This window comes from Nansenia antarctica (genome assembly GCF_963989245.1).
Source record: "Nansenia antarctica genome assembly, chromosome: 3".
NCBI lineage: Eukaryota > Metazoa > Chordata > Actinopteri > Argentiniformes > Microstomatidae > Nansenia > Nansenia antarctica.
This window is the reverse complement of record NC_137688.1, coordinates 34,161,848-34,179,347: the sequence shown is the minus strand read 5'-3', so window position 1 is coordinate 34,179,347 and position 17,500 is coordinate 34,161,848. Positions and strand designations below refer to the sequence as shown.

At 46.1% G+C, this 17,500-nt stretch overlaps 1 protein-coding gene across 1 annotated transcript in view; it reads left to right on the top strand.

Moving 5' to 3' along the window:
• The window catches only part of fam91a1 (family with sequence similarity 91 member A1), a 28,764-nt gene extending 15,675 nt beyond the window's left edge, over nucleotides 1-13,089 (top strand). The window contains exons 20-24 of the mRNA XM_080525169.1: nucleotides 56-202; nucleotides 2,524-2,631; nucleotides 12,064-12,187; nucleotides 12,452-12,521; nucleotides 12,906-13,089. Coding sequence (XP_080381295.1) covers nucleotides 56-202; nucleotides 2,524-2,631; nucleotides 12,064-12,187; nucleotides 12,452-12,521; nucleotides 12,906-13,085 — 629 coding nt within the window. The 3' untranslated portion in view covers nucleotides 13,086-13,089. The remainder of the gene's footprint in view (nucleotides 1-55; nucleotides 203-2,523; nucleotides 2,632-12,063; nucleotides 12,188-12,451; nucleotides 12,522-12,905) is intronic.
• The last annotated feature ends 4,411 nt before the right edge of the window (nucleotides 13,090-17,500 follow it).

The window sequence follows — 17,500 nt, the reverse complement described above, 5'->3', positions numbered from 1 at the left end:
TCCTTTCCTCTCCCTCCCTCCTTTCCTCTCCCTCTCCCTCCCTCCCTTCCTCCAGACTTCTCCACCTCTAACATGTGTGCCCACCGTGCGTTGGTGCGTCTGCGTGCGGAGGTGGACCTGGAGCACCAGTGTGGCTACGTCACCATGCTGAACCCCTGGACCAGACACCGCCGCAGGCCCAGCGACGCCGCCGACTGCAGGGGTGGGGTGTACACGCTAACACACGCTAGCACACGCTAACACACACACACAAAGGCAGGAACACGCATGCACACACACTCTAACACACACAGGCACACACGCGTACGAGCACGTTCATACACACACACACACACGCACATGTACGAGCATGCACACATGCACACGCTAACACACACACATGCAGGCACACTCATGCACACACAGGGATAGACACACACACACACAGCGTGTGTTCAGACCATGTGACAGCGGTCGACTCATTAGATTGGGTCTCTAATCGTTAGTCTGGCCTCGATGGTCTTTGACACATCCAACCTTTACCATTAGATACAGTATATCTCAAAAGTGAGTACACCCTTTAGATTTTTGCAAATATTCTGTCATATCCTTTCAGGGGATAACACTATCTTAATGAAACTTTGATATAACTTAAAGTAGTCAGTGTGCTGCTTGAATAACAGTATAGATTTATTGTCCATTGAAAATTACTCACTACACAGCTGTTAATGTCTAAACAGCTGGCAACAAAAGTGAGTACACCCCATAGTGAACATGTAACCCTCCTGGGCATGGAATTCACCAGAGCTGCACAGGTTGCTTCTGGAATCTTCTTCCACTCCTCCATGACGACATCACGGAGCCCACGGATGTTGGACACCTTGCACTCCTCCACCTTCCTCTTGAGGATGCCCCACATGTGCTCAATTGGGTTTAGGTCTGGAGACATACTTGGCCAGTCCATCACCTTAACCTTCAGCTTCTTCAGCAAGGCCGTTGTCATCTTGGAGGTGTGTTTAGGGTCATTATCATGTTGGAAAACTGCCCTACGGCCCAGTTTCCAAAGAGAGGGGATCATGCTCTGCTGCAGGATGTCACAGTATATATTGGAATTCATGTGTCCCTCAATGAAATGCAGCTCCCCAGTGCCGGCAGCACTCATGCAGCCCCAGACCATGATGCTGCCACCACCATGCTTGACTGTAGGCAAAACACATTTGTCTTGGTACTCCTCACCAGGGTGCTGCCACACACGCCGGACACCATCTGACCCAAACAGGTTTATTTTGGTCTCATCAGACCACAGGACATGGTTCCAGTAACTCATGTTCTTGGATTCATTGTCTTCAGCAAACTGTTTGCGGGCTTTCTTATGCATCGGTTTCAGAAGAGGCTTCTGTCTGGGGCGACGGCCATACAAACCGATTTGATGCAGTGTGCGGCGTATGGTCTGGGCACTGACAGGCTGACATCCCACTTCTGCAACCTCTGCAGCAATGCTGGAAGCACTCGCACATCTATTTTTGGAAACCAACCTCTGGATATGACGCTGAGCACGTGGACTCAACTTCTTTGGTCGACCCTGGCGAGGCCTGTTCCGAGTGGAACCTGTCCTGGAAAACCGCTGTATGATCTTAGCCACTGTGCTGCAACTCATTTTCAGGGTGTTGGCAATCTTCTTATAGCCAAGGCCATCTTTGTGAAGCGCAATAATCCTTTTTTTCAGCCGCTCAGAGTTCCTTGCCATGAGGTGCCATGTTGTCCAGCATTCAGAGAGAATTGTGCCCAAAACACCAAATTTAACAGCCCTGCTTATCATTTACACCTGAATCCTTGTAACACTAACGAGTCACATGACACCAGGGCGGGAAAACAACATCATTGGGCACAATTAGGACATGTTCACTATGGGGTGTACTCACTTTTGTTGCCAGCTGTTTAGACATTAACAGCTGTGTACTGAGTAATTTTCAAAGGACAATAAATCTATACTGTTATTCAAGCAGCACACTGACTACTTTAAGTTATATCAAAGTTTCAGTAGGATAATGTTATCCCCTGAAAGGATATAACAGAATATTTGCAAAAATCTAAAGGGTGTACTCACTTTTGAGATATACTGTATATAAGATATAATTAGATATGACCTACTTAGCTTAGCATGTCAATTATATGACCTACTTAGCTTAGCATGTCAATTATATTACCGCACCTACTTAGCTTAGCATGTCAATTATATTACCTACTTAGCTTAGCATGTCAAGGATATTACCTACTTAGCTTAGCATGTCAAGGATATTACCTACTTAGCTTAGCATGTCAAGGATATTACCTACTTAGCTTAGCATGTCATTGATATTACCTACTTAGCTTAGCATGTCATGGATATTACCTACTTAGCTTAGCATGTCAAGGATATTACCTACCGTACTTAGCATGTCAATTATATTACCTATTTAGCTTAGCATATCAAGGATATTACCTACTTAGCTTAGCATGTCAATGATATTACCTTAACTTATCTCTCCCTCTGCCCCCCCACAGGGGAGACCCACCTGGGTGGGGGGTTCGACACCAACGGGAGTACGGAGTCCTTTGAGCTGGTCGCTGAGGACAACAACACAGGGGAGAGCAAGGTCAAGCAGCCAGAGGGTAGGTACACACACACACACACACACACACACACACACAAATGCACGCACACAAACACACACACACACACACACACACACAAACGCACGCACACAAACACACACACACACACACAAACGCACGCACACAAACGCACGCACACAAACACACACACACACACACACACACACACACACACACACACACATACACATACACATACACATACACATACACATACACATACACACACATACACATATTTACACATACTTTGAACTTTGAATGCTTTATTTATGTCCACATAAATACAAAGTGCATTATGGACATAAACACTATCAGTGCAATTAGTTCATTGGGAGTCATTCATTTACGTTTGTGACTGTACAGCAACCATCGTACACATATAATATTAACACAGAGGATGTTTCAAATGTGGGTTAACAGATACTGTATGCATTACTGCATTACTGTAAAACTATATCTACTCTAAGGGTACAAAAAGCAACGCCGTCTCCATATTGAGCGGCTACCGATAATAGCAGATATGGAGCAATACCTTGCTAACTGTTTAGCCCTTCTCTTGGAGATGTGGGCCATCTGAAGGCCCCTAACCACTAGCTTGTGAACATGACCCAGACTGACAGAAATGAAAACTAAAAGATGACACTTGTAGCCTAGTTGTGAGATGTTCAGCTTGAGCTGCTGATATTTCAGCAACTTGGTTAAAAAGGCTTCCTCCGGATGACGTGAACAAGATGGCGGAGTAGAAGCCTCGCGGTTACTCTCCCTTAAGTTTGTCTGAGCAAACATCTATATTTCTGCTACGAAATCTGATATTAAGCTACACCAGTTGAAAGTTTATTAGCCTGTTTAGTACTGTTTAGTACTGTCCATAATGGCTAGCCGTACGCGCAAAAATAATTATCCTTTGGTCATGCCGATGGACGGCGACGAAAACTCAGAGAGCGCTCTCACAGTGGCCTCTCTCGAGGCTACACTTAAACGCTATTTCAATATAGCGGAGAAAAACTCTAACGATCGATTCGTCCGACTGGAGACCCAGCTGGGAGTCATGGAGGCAACCCTGACCAAACACGATAAGGAGATTAATGCACAACGCACTATCACCTCCAAGCTACAGGAGCGGGTAAAGGAATCCGAGGTCACTACCTCTCAACACACCACATCCCTAGCATAGCTCGAATCCAAACTGGCATCCTTCGAGGATAGGAACAGAAGGGACAACCTACGAATGATTAATCTAAAGGAGGGAGAAGAATCGGGGAATGCAATATCCTACCTCACTGCCAACTTCCAGAAATGGTTCCCCTCCCTGGCTGACAAGCCGCTGGAGATCATGCGAGCTCACCGCACCGGGTCTCCTCGAGCCTCTTCATCACCACCCAGGTCCTTGATCATTAAATTCCTTCGCTTCACAGACAGAGACCGTATCCTCCAAGAATCAAGGAAAACTCCCGTGGAGATCGCCGGGCGCACCATCCGTTTTACAGCGGATTACATCGAGTACACTTCTAAACTCAGACGCCCCTGCTACCCGGTCATGCACCGGGCTCAGGGATTGAGCTGTGAGGAATTCTTGCTGTACCCCGCGGTCATTAAGCTCATCCACAACTCTGAACACCATCTATTCCACGAACTATCAGAGGCAGAGAAGTTCCTTTCTTCACTTGAGGACAATTCCTGATCGGGGTAAGGCTCTTAACAAGAGCTCGCTCTAGACTTTGTTTACAAACGATAACTGTTGACTACATGCTGGACTTGTTTACTTCCTGGTTGGCGTTACTCATGGAGGACGTCACTCCAATGACTCTGTTTGTTTATTTCAATCGTGTAGCAAGTAGCAACTCAGTGAGTTTAAATCCGGCTGACATCGCTGTAAAACCACTATAGTTATTATTTTTGCTTTCTATTTACTGTAAATGCCGATCCAGCTGTATGGTGGCTGACTGTGTGCGACACAGTTCGCAATCTGAACTCTATGATAGGTTGCTGACTAATCAGATTGAATGGCGTTATAATAGCCTAATGTTTTAAGTTTGCCTGTTCCACACAACCTTGCTTATTTTAGTATTTTGAACATATGGGGTGTCCCAATTTACGTATGACATTATAGGTAGCTTGAAGACAATTATTGTTTTTTATTATAGAACTGAATGAATATATAATTTCATTGCTGATGGCTTTATAACCCCAAATGATACTTGAAAATGATTTCTTTTTTTCTTTGGTTTCTAATTCTGTATTATCATTATTATTTATTATATATGGTAATTACTCAAACAAGGAACAGCTACAAAGGAGAGGGGGGGGTATCTGACTTTCCTTTCTTCACTGTCATTTTTTTGGGGGGGAGGTTGGGTGGGCTCTGGATGGACCTTTTTGTCCATTTATTTTTTGGGGAGGATGGGGGAGAGGGGTGCCGATTGGGATTGGGGGGCAAGGGCCGGGTGGGCTATGATCATGGGGCTTATGGGGGGATTGGGGGGGAGGGACAGGACCGTATGGTTGGAGCTCTTCGGTTAGTATGTTTCACTTTTTTCTTTTATCAAGATAGCCATGACTAGTTTCTGTCATGACAGCAACAGAACACTTTGTCAAGCTGCCCTCGAACAGGAGGTACAGGACCCCGGCCGCTAAGACAAACAGACTGAAGGACAGCTTCTACCACAGGGCCGTCAAGGCCCTGAACACAGAAAAGGCCTAAGTTCTGGGCCCAGGACAGTCCGGACGGATTGTATGGCAGCTAGTGCTGAGGCACAAACATGTACATTTTCAAGCCTGCAAACTGTGACACTTTAAAATAATGTGAAAAAATACTTTAAAAATACTGAAATATGACAACCCTAGTTGACTATCTGTGCAGTATAGTACAGTGGATTGTGTACATAGCCTCTATTGATGTAAACCAGCTCCTTACCTTCTTGTGATTTTATGCATCTATGCTTTTTCCAAAATGTGTTTCTTTTTCCTTTCCTAAACACCAGGGGAGCCTCCCCTCCTAAATGTCGTTGTTTGGTACCTGTACTGTAGCAATGACAAATAAAGTCTATCTATCTATCTATCTATCTATCTAACAGGTAGAGGAGTGCGTCTGATTTCTTGGAATACTAAGGGCATGAACAATGCTACTAAAATTGGTAAGGTAATGAATGAATGAATGAATGAATGAATGAATGGTCTTTATTGTCATTGCTACAGTACAGGTACCAAACAACGAAATTTAGGAGGGGTGGCTCCCCTGGTGTTAGGAAAGAAAAAAAACACTTTAAAAAAAAAACACAAGAAGGGAAGGAGCTGGTTTACATAAATAAAGGCTATGTACACCAGGGTTTCCGTTAGAAAAATTTGCCGCCGGACATTGTGTCCGGTAAGATTTCGATTTACCGGACAAACGTGACATATTCCGGTCATCATATTAAAATATAATATAGCTGTTTGTCGCGGTGATTACTGTTGTGTAGCGGCCTATATATGCCATTTAATGTCTATTTCTCATCCGATACGATTAGATGCGAGCTATATAATATATAATAATATAACATGATTCGCATGCGCGCTATGCCATTATGTCCAGCGCTGAACGGGCGCCTCACTGGGAACTGAACAGACAGCATCGATCAATGAACGGACTCCACATTACGTTAACTGAAGTTTGTTAAATTGTTTGGGATTAATGTGAGTTTTCTATTTTCTCTTTCCAGTTTTACCCTTTTTTTTATCAATAAAACAACGTCATTTCTATAACCTGGGGGGTATTCCATCAACATCGCTAAAGGAAAATCCAGGTTTAGTCTGACAAGTCTCGCGAGAGTTCCTAAAAACATCCAGGCATATTCTGACAAGTCTCGCGAGAGTTATCCAAAATAGGCCGGGATTTTCCTTTAGCGACGTTGATGGAATACCCCCCAGGTCTCGCTGGTTGGGAAGGCATTTCGTTTAGCTGCCTGTCAAATCATACTTAATCGGACTCGGGAGTATGACAATGAGGAGAACATAACTGTTTATTGAGAAACAATTGATAGGATACGTATATAAAGAAATACCACAATGTCTAGATGTATAACATTTTATTGAACAGTGCAAGCATGTAGGCTTCTGGCGTGACACGGCTAGCCTAATTTCCGTTCATATGCCTTTTATCAGATAAAATAAAATAGAATAAAACTCTTTGAAAATAAATAGGCTTTAAATTAACTTGCAATGCGTATAGGCTATTTTCCGTTCGATGTTACAGCCGGCCTATGCCTTTTTTCAGATAGATAGGGGATAGCCCTGTAAGCTCATACAGGTCTGTATGTCGTCCTGAAGACCGGCTGTTAGATCATATCGCTGAAGTTTGTCTCCATCTTAGTGTAAATGTTGTCCGTTTCGTTTGTTATCCTTGTTATTGTGCGATAAAGTTAAGGCGCTCCGCTTCGGGCCACCATTTTCAGCTGAGCGCCGGGCACGCGCACACACTCATGCACGCGTGGCGCTGCCCGGGAGGGAGGGACCCGCCCCCTTTGGTTAGCCTATAAGATGGCTGGGGGGGGCGGGTCCTTCTCTCTCGGGCGGTGTTGTGTGTGTGTGGGTGTGTGTGTGTTTGGTGCTCAGCTGAAAATGGTGTTTGTGCTTAGAGGGAATTATTTTCACCGGACATTATGTCCGACGAGTTTTCAATTTGTCGGACTTCAACAAATTTTACCGGACAAAGACCGGTAATTACCGGTTAACGGAAACCCTGATGTACACTATCCACTATACTATACTGTACAGATAGACGACTAGGGTTGTCATATTGCACATAGTGTTATTGCACATTTATTTAAAGTGTCGCAGTTTGCAGGCTTGAAATGTACATATTTGTGCCTCAGCACTACACCTGCGACACAGCTACAACATCTTAATGGAGACATCATATTCCTACAGGAAACTCATCTTATGTCTTCCGATACCCTTCGTATTAAGAGGGCATGGATGAGCCACTTGTTTCATTCGAAATTCTCCCATAAAGCCAGAGGGGCAGCTATTATTATTCGTAAAAATGTCAGATTTGAATTGACAAATTCACTACTAGATCCTAATGGTCGTTATGTCATAGTTACGGGCATGCTACAAAGCACACCAGTAATACTAGCTTCTATCCACGCTCCCAACTGGGATGATGATAATTTTTTTAGGAACCTCTTCGCTCGAATCCCCAACGCCGATAATCATCGTATTATTATGGCTGGTGACTGGAATTTGGTCCAAAATGTAAATCTTGACAGGTCATCACTCACACAGTCTACTCTCTCCAAATCGGCCAAGGTAATACTACACAATGCATCACAATTAGGACTCTCAGACCCCTGGAGATTTATTAACCCACAAAGTCTTCTCACACAGACACCACACCTTTTCACGAATAGATTTCTTTCTACTCGATAACAATTTGATTCATCTAGTCAATTCATGCGAATACCATCCTATTGCCGTCTCAGATCACTCTCCTACCTCAGTTGACATTAATTTCCCTCTTGGTCTGCCCCCTCCTCCATTATGGAAATGCAGTTCTGCCCTACTGTCAGACAGTGAATTTAGAGACTATGTTTCAACTCAGATTTCTTCCTACATTGAAATTAATGACACTTCCGACGTTAGCAGCGGAACTCTATGGGAGGCTCTTAAGGCCACTGTGCGGGGACAGGTAATTTCTTACACTTCACGTAAGAGAAAAGTCGAAAAGGCTAGGCTGTTAGAAATCTGTGATGAGCTTCGCTTATGCGGGGTACACACATAACGATTTTCGGATGTCTGAAAACAACAGAAAACGCCCGGTTATCAGATGGATCTTAACATTTTCCTATAACAAAATCCTGTGGTGTGAGGTGTGTTAAGAGTCACTTCTCTTCAATTGTGCAATCAACTCTCCCGGCAACCTGCTCGGAAAATGGGCGTGGCCGGCAATCGTAAATTCGAAATGCGTTCAATACTTCCGACCAGAAACCATAGGGTTGCCAGATTGTTTGGTGAAATTAGCGGTTTTAGACTGTGGTTAGGGTGGAAAATGTCATTCCCATCTGGCAACCCTGCTCGCCAATCAAGAAGCGTGGTGAACGAGACTAGAGAGTTTGGAGTCTGTCGTAACGAAAATCTTTATGTCTGTGGGGTGCTGAAATGGGGAAATTGGCGCACACCACACACAACACGATCAAGGCTGTTCAAATCCAAGATTTTGTTTCTTCATGTGTGGGGTCTGTCTCAGATAAGATTTCTGTTAAGATTTTGAAATTCCTTGTGTGGAATGGAATGGACTTTATTTGTCATTGCTACAGTACAGGTACCAAACAACGAAAGGAAAAAAGAAATTTTTTTTTTTTTTTTTTTTTAGAAAAAGCATAAAATCACAAGAAGGTAAGGAGCTGGTTTACATCAATAAAGGCTATGTACACAATCCACTGTACTATACTGCACAGATAGTCAACTAGGGTTGTCATATTGCACAAAAGTATTTTTTCACGTTATTTTAAAGTGTCACAGTTTGCAGGCTTGAAATGTACATGTTTGTGCCTCAGCACTAGCTGCCATACAATCCGTCCGGACTGTCCTGGGCCCAGAACTTAGGCCCTTTCTGTGTTCAGGGCCTTGACGGCCCTGTGGTAGAAGCAGTTCTTCAGTCTGTTTGTCTTAGCGGCCGGGGTCCTGTACCTCCTGTTCGAGGGCAGCCTGACAAAGTGTACGTGCCCAGGGTGGGTCGGGTCCCTGGAGATCTTGGAGGCCCTCCTGAGACAGCGTGTGTTGTACAGCTCCTCCAGAGAGGGGAGGGGGGCGCCGGTGCTCTTCTGTGCTGTTCTCACGACTCTCTGTAGCGCGTTTCTCTCCGCTGTTGTGCAGCTGTGGAACCAGTTGCAGATGCCGTAGGTGAGGATGCTCTCCACTGCGCCGTGGTAGAAGGCCACCAGTATCTCCTGCTTGTTGTGTTCTTTCCTGAGGCATCTCAGGGTGTATAGCCGCTGTTGTGCCCTCTTGATGGTGCCTTTTGTGTTGTCCTTCCAGGCCAGGTCATCCCGCATGTGATGTCCCAGGAATCGGAGGGTTGAGACTCTCTCCACGCTCTCTCCGTCGATGAGCAGGGGCTGGATCTCGGACTTTTTCCTCCTGAAGTCTACGTGTGTGTCTTGTGTGTACCCCGCTTTACTCGATGAAACATACTCCTCATCTCCCTCTCCTTCTCTCTATAAAAAACGCCTCCTATTGCATTCAGAGCATGACCTTCTATTGACAGGCATTGTTGAGAGACAACTGAGACAGTGTAGGCAGCGTTACTTTGAGCAGGGCGACAAAGCTGGTAGGCTCCTAGCTCAGCAAGCTCGCGCGGCCAGTGCATCCAGACAGATTCCTCAAATCAGACTGCCCGATGGCTACCTTACTTCCAACCCAGCTGATATTAATAGGTCTTTCCTGGAATTTTACACCAATCTTTACACTTTGGAATGCCCCTCGGTGCCCCTCGGTCCCTGCTATGACCCCCAATCCTCTTGACTCTTTTATCCTCAATTAGATGTTTAAATGCATGGATGAAAGATTGATAGAATAGAGGATCCCCATCAAACACTGGCACCTCTCTCTTGGGTAGTAGGGATAAGTGCTGCTGCATGATGATGAGATCGGCAATTTGACTTTGTACCATATTACTGGGGTTTTCATGAGACGCATGTCTGCTTCTTGTGGGATGTTGCTGTGGTGGACTAGATGCACCTGCCTCATCCTGAGGGCTACTCTGGAAGTGCCTCTGGAGTGGGGTCTTAGGTACAGCAGCCATCTGCATGAATTCTATGGGAGAGTCAACAGTAGGTTCCAGGTTTTGTAGGCTTACTGGCCTACAGGCTTCTTCATAGTAGGTGTTCATAGCATCCCCTGGTGGCTGCTTAGCCTCATCACTGCTTAGGAGGACCTTAATTTTAGCATCCGCTGCGGCTATTTCTGCTTCCATTTCCACTTTCTCCATTTTAGATTTGATAATGGTCTCCTCCAGCAGTAAGGCATGCTTGTCCTTTAAAGCAGCATGTCGAGCCTCCAGAGCTGCCTTTTCAGCAGATGCTATTTTTGCTGCATAAGATGCTCTAGATGCGGTAGAAGAGGTTCTAGATCCTTTTGACACATTGGAGATGCTGTCCTGTGGTGTCACTCCTGATTGTGTCATTTCCTTTTGCCATGCATCAACCTCCTTGATGAAGTAGCTAAAATTCATCATCCTGGGCTGATACCACTCCACATGGTCATACTCTTTCTCTCCCTCTGAGGCTATTCAATATAATTTTCTCTCCCTCCTCTAACACCCCCGAAGTCATAGTGTCACTTGACGCCGAGAAGGCCTTCGATAGGGTGGAGTGGGCTTACCTATTTTTTATTCTTGATACATTTTGTTTTGATTCCCAATTTATTTCCTGGATTAAACTCCTATATGCCTCCCCATCGGCCTCTGTACATACTAATGGCATTCGATCTCCCCCATTCTCTCTCCAACGTGGGACACGCCAAGGGTGCCCTCTCTCTCCATTACTGTTCAATATAGCCATTGAACCTCTCGCTATCTGGCTCAGAAGCCACGATAGGTTTGAGGGCATTATGCCGACGACCTTCTTCTTATGATATCAAACCCATTGTCCTCTCCCCCCCCCCCCATATTGTCGATCTTGGACCAATTTGGCAGTGTATCAGGTTATAAACTAAATATTCAGAAGAGCGAAGTATTTTTTGTAAATGAAATGGCAAAGGCACTTCCCCAATCCATATTCCCCTTTAAAGGGGCTGTGGACGGGTTCAAATACTTAGGGGTGTTTGTTGCAAGCTCTTTCAAGGACCTGTTCCCTAAAAACTTTTAGCCACTACTAGATAAATGCAAAGCCAATATGTCTAGGTGGGCCTCCCTTCCCCTGTCTCTTGCGGGCCGCGTCAACCTTATAAAGATGGTCATCCTGCCAAAGTTTCTTTACCTTTTCCAACACATCCCACTGTGCATCAATAAATCTTTTTTCACTGATCTTGATCAGCGGTTGAATGCGTTCTGGAACAACAAGCCTGCGCGTATTAGAAGGTTATGTCTCCAACTCCCTAAATCAGAAGGGGGCCTGGCACTCCCCAACTTTCGCCACTATTTCTGGGCCTCCAACATTAACAAACTACTCTATTGGGCCAACTGTAAACTTTCGGTTAGGGGGAAGGGGGTGGGGGGGGGTTAAAAAAAATAAAAAAAATAAACAAAGACTGCTATTACTTCTTGTCACGTGCCAATGACTGTTTGCAATAAAAAGATTTGTAAAAAAAAAAAAAAAAAAGGCTTCCTCCAGGCTGTGGTACAGCCAACCTCTAGAATTAACACCTCTCTACTACTCTCATTAACCACCACAACGTGTGTGTCTGTGTGTGTGTGTGTGTGTGTGTGTGTGTGTGTGTGTGTGTGTGCAGTGTTATCATCGCAGGACGAGTGGGTTCCTCTGGAGCTGTGTTTTGGGATGCCTCTCTTCAGCTCAGAGCTCAACCGCCAGATCTGTCAGAAGATCGCCGCACATGAACTCTGCAGCAAAGACAGGTAACTACCGTGTGTGTGTGTGTGTGTGTGTGTGTGTGTGTGTGTGTGTGTGTGTGTGTGTGTGTGTGTGTGTGTGTGTGTGTGTGTGTGTGTGTGTGTGTGTGTGTGTGTGTGTGTGTGTGTGTGTGTGCGTTAAGCGCAACTTGAGAATTGCCGACATGCAGACCTTTTCAACAGACCGTGTCACATATCATCTATAAACTGAATCACTCTCTGACCAACACACACACACACACACACACACACGTTAACTGTCTCTCTCAGCCTCCAGGATCTGCTGCACTCCAGCAGGAAGCTGTCACTCAAAGTCCTCAGCTTTGTCCAGTCATTCCAGGTAAGAACTTCCTGTCTGTCTGCCTGCCTGTCTGTCTGTTGCCTGTCTATCTGTCTCTCTATCTGCCTGTCTGCTACCTGCCTCTCTGCTACCTCCTTCCCTCTCTCCCTCCCTCCCTGTCTGTCTGTCTGCCTGTCTGTCTGTCTGTCTGTCTGTCTGTCTGTCTGTCTGCCTTAGAAATCAGAGGACAGGCTTATTGTAATGCACTGAATGAGGAATGCTATCACCATGGTAACACAAGTATTCGATCCCTTTCCTGATTCCATCCCATGCATTACATGTCCTCCGATTTCTGCCTCCCCTAACCCCCCTCTTCCCCCTGCTTGAAACACCTTGTAACTCTGTATATGCACACCTGACCTTTGACCTTTGCCCCCCCCCCAGGACAGTGCGCTGCCCTCTGACCCCGAGGCGGGGGTGTCCGGCCCTCTCAGCCAGCCGGCCCCGGAGACGGGGGTCCCCCTCCCCGCCCTGAACCTCCTCTTCAGAGATGGACTCCTGAGGGAGTGGAGGGGTCGCCCCCCACCCCCCCTGCACATCTCCCCCCTGCAGAAAGAGCAGTAGACCCCCCCCCCCACTGAACCCCCTGACCCCCCACCACACTGACCCCCCTGACCCCCTCCCACCCACCACACTGACCCCCCTCTACCCCCCTGACCCCCTCCCACCCACCACACTGACCCCCCCTCTACCCCCCTGACACCACACCCCACTGACCCCCCTTCTACCCCCCCTCTCCCCCACTGCCCCCCCCCCCCCCCCCCCCCCCCTCTGTGAAGAGGAGAGCAGCGTGGCGAGGCGGTGGTGACGTCATCAGTGACATCACGGGTCATCGGCCTGTAATAATGACTTCCTCTCAGCGTGATCATCACAGGACACTGGGTGGCGTCCCCCAGGAAACCACAGGATGCCGCCACGGCAACCGTAACCGTAGCAGCGGCTGGTATATATATATATATATATATATATATATATATATATATATATATATAATATATCAACAGTAGATGTCTCCCCCCCTCCCTCCCCCACTCACAGTGTCTATAGATATAATAGTGTTTGATGGATAAAGAGATGATTTATTATTATAATTATATTATTATTATTATTCATTCAATGTTCCAAAAAAAGAAAAAGTCATGAATAATTATCCCTTGTGTTGACCTGAAGTATTGATCAGACTTTCGTTGATGGATTCTTTCGTCAGGTGTCCCATAATGACGACGTTGTTGTTGTTGATGTTGTTGCTGTTGTCATGGAGATGAAGGGGGAGTTGGGGGGGAGGGGGTTGCTCCTTTTCATTTTCACTTTCTTTCTGGAAAATGTGACAGACTTGGTTTGGGTTTTGAACTTTTTGTTTCTCCACCTAGCCTGTGCTAGCTCTCCTAGCCTGTGCTAGCTCTCCTAGCCTATGCTAGCTCTCCGAGCCTGTGCTAGCTCTCCTAGCCTGTGCTAGCCCTCCGAGCCTGTGCTAGCTCTCCGAGCCGAAGCCTCGGCATTCCCATATGCGCTGTTGTTGATTTATTGGTTGTTGATTCTGATTTCAGAGGTGTAGTTCCCTGTCTCAGCCAGCAGGAGGGGCAGTGGGCTCTGGGACGCGACAGGGTTGGTTCTCAACCTCTGATTGGAGGATATCAGCTCCTCTCACATACGTCTCCATAGAAACACCAAAGACCACATTTCTGTTTGGTATTTTTTTTTACGTTCATTTTTTTTTACTTTTATTTTTTATTTTATTTGAGGTATTGTTTCTTTTATTTGATGCCTTATCTAGTTGGCTCAGATACATGTTCTCTCTGTGGTGACTTTAGCTGTGTGAGTGATAAGCCCTGTCACCCACCCACACACACACACACGCACACACACACACACACACACACACACACACACACTACCCACCCACCAACACTACACACTGGGCAGGCTAATTCAAGCAACTGAGAAGAAAACAAATATTTGACCCAGACACATACACACACACACACACACACACACACACATAGCATGACAGTGTTCCTCATGTTAACCCTGTAGTGGCTCTGTTGTTTCTAATGATGATGATGAAGATGATAATACAAGAGGTCCCAGTGACGCATGGTGTGTGTGTGTGTATGTGTGTGTGTGTGTATGTGTGTGTGTGTGTGTGTGTGTGTACTCTCTCCTCCCTCTCTCCTCTCGTTCATCCACAGTATTAGAGAATGACCAGTAGTTTTATAAACGTCAACCTCCATTTTAGGAAATCTGTGTTGTAGCTTGTTTGATGGGAGATGTGTGTGTGTGTGTGTGTGTGTGTGTGTGTGTGTGTGTGCGTGTGTGTGTGTGTGTGTGCGTGTGCGTGTGCGCGCGTGTGTGTGTGTGCGTGCCTGCATGGGTGTGTGTGTGAGAACAATGCTCTTGTAATTTACATGGGTTTAAAAAATGACATTCCTAAAGCACACATTTCCTCCCTCTCCTCCTGAGATGTGTGTTGTTATGATGATGATGTAAAAAGTATATGAACATAATAAAATGTGTAATAAGACCAAACTTCCCCTAAGCTGTCTCCTGTGGTGGATTTCTTCCCTTGACACACACACACACATACACACACACACACACACACACACACACACACACAAATACACACAAATACACACACTCTCTCACTCACTCGCTCGCTCTATCTTTCTCTCTCTCTCTCTCTCTAACATTAGATTTGATTAGATTCAACCTTTTTGTACAACAAAATGTATTTTTTGGCAGAGGGGTCACACACACGCTCTCTCTCACACACACACACACACATACACACACACACACCTGATCCAGTAGTGACAGGAGCACAAACTGGGTCACACCACCCATGTCGCGTGTATGTCTCTCTGCCTGTCTGTCTGTCTGCTTGTCTGTCTATCTGTCTCTTTCTGGTGTGAAGTAGAGATTAGCTGTGTGTGTGTGTCAGTGTGTCTGTTTTTGTGTGTGTGCGTGTGTGTGTGTGCTCGTAAGTGGAGTTAGAAATGGGAAGACGGTGTCATCGTAAAGTATAGAAGGGAATGAGGTATGGCATCAAACACTACCTTCCAAACACACGTTTGATACCATCCCTCAGTCCATCCCATGCATTACAGTGAGCCCATCCTCTGATTTCTACCTCCACCAGCCTCCACCGGCCGCCTGTGTGTGTCTATGTGTAAAAGAGACGTTTATGTGTGTGTGTGTGTGTGATGGAAGGGGGAGAGAGGGGGGAGGCTCTCTCTCTCTGTGCCTCTCTCTCTTCTCTCTCTGTCTCTCCTTCCTTTCTCTCTCTCTCCCTCTCTCTCTCTCCCTCTCTCTCTCTGTCTCTCCTTTCTCTCTCTCTCTCTCATTTCTCTCTCTCCCTCTTTGTCTCTCCTTTCTCTCTCTCTCTTCTCTGTCTCTCTCTCTCTCTCACACACACACACACACACACACACACACATGTGGACCAATCACCTTCCCCTCCAGGTGGATGTGGACCGCCGTGTAGCCGCTCTGAAGCCCGACGGCACCACCCAGCCCAGATACACCATCATCCAGAACCAGAACCATGGTGAGTTCACTGGGCTTATCAGGTTATGTTTAGAACCTGACTCGGGGGGAGGCTGGTGGAGGTAGAAATCGGAGGACAGGCTCATTGTGGAATGCGTGAACTGTGTAACAGCCTATCCTCCGATGTCTACATTTACATTAGATTTTTGGCATTTAGCAGACACCTTTGTCCAAAGCGACTTGCAACAATTACGTTTGACTAAGTAAGGGAATCATCTGTCCACCAGTCATAGCAGGAGAAATTCATCTATGCTCAGGCCTGGGGCCATTGGCAGTCATAATGCTAGAAGAAGGATTTCCTTTTGTTTGTTTCAATAAGATTTGAAATGAGAAGTATAAGTGATTTCATCATAACTGCAGTTCTCAAAGTCCACCAGGTGGCAGCAGAGTACACCATATCAACATTGAGGTGACGTGTTTGTGTGTGTGTGTGTGTGTGTGTGTGTGTGTGTGTGTGTGTGTCTGTGATTTGTGCTGACAGTAGAAATGGCATCCATATTCCTCAAAACAAGCTGCTTTAGATACGTTATTGAACTGACTTCAATACAAAAGCACATTCTCCAGGCTGTAGATGACTGATGACATCGTCAGTCTGAGACGTTTAAACAGAGTAGTCGGTTTCCATGACGACAACAGAACACCTGACATGACCAAGAGGCTTGAAGCTTGGAATAAAATGGTCATGATCTGTGTGTGTGTATGCATATATCTCTCTCTGTCACACACACATGCATGTGGGAGAGAGGTAGAGAGAGAGAGATAGAGGTAGAGAAATGAAGGGAGAGAGGTAGAGTGAGAGAGAGGTAGAGGTAGAGAGAGAGGTAGTATGTAGCCCTAGTGGGAAGTTGTCCTTATAAGTACTGGTTTAGGATCAGATCAGATCCTACCAGTGGAGGTAGATACATGGCTGACACCATTCCCCCAGCCTCCCCTGGTGTTCTACCTCCCCCACCCTCCTCCAGCCTCCCTTGGTGTTCTACCTCCCCCACCCTCCACCAGCCTCCTCCAGCCTCCCCTGGTGTTCTAGCTCCCCCACCCACCTCTGTGTGTGCGTGTGTGCGTGTGTGCGTGCGTGCGTGCGTGCGTGTGCGAGAGAGAGAGAGAGAGAGAGTACCCATTAATATACAGCGCAATAAAAAAACATTATTTATTCAAGTTCCCCCACGTCTGATATGAGTTCTGAGTTATGTACATATTTACTTATTTGAACATGAACATGTTCTCTCTCTAACCCTGACGATGAGCACAGCAACATGGCACCGTGTCACTGACCTCTACACGTCCTGTGCGTGTGTGTGTGTAACACGCTAGCTTTAGCACCAAGTGTCTTCTGAACACACACCCCTGAGCTCACACACACACACACACACACACACACACACACACACACAGAGACACCGATACAGTACTTAAAGTAAAAGCTTGTGTGTGTC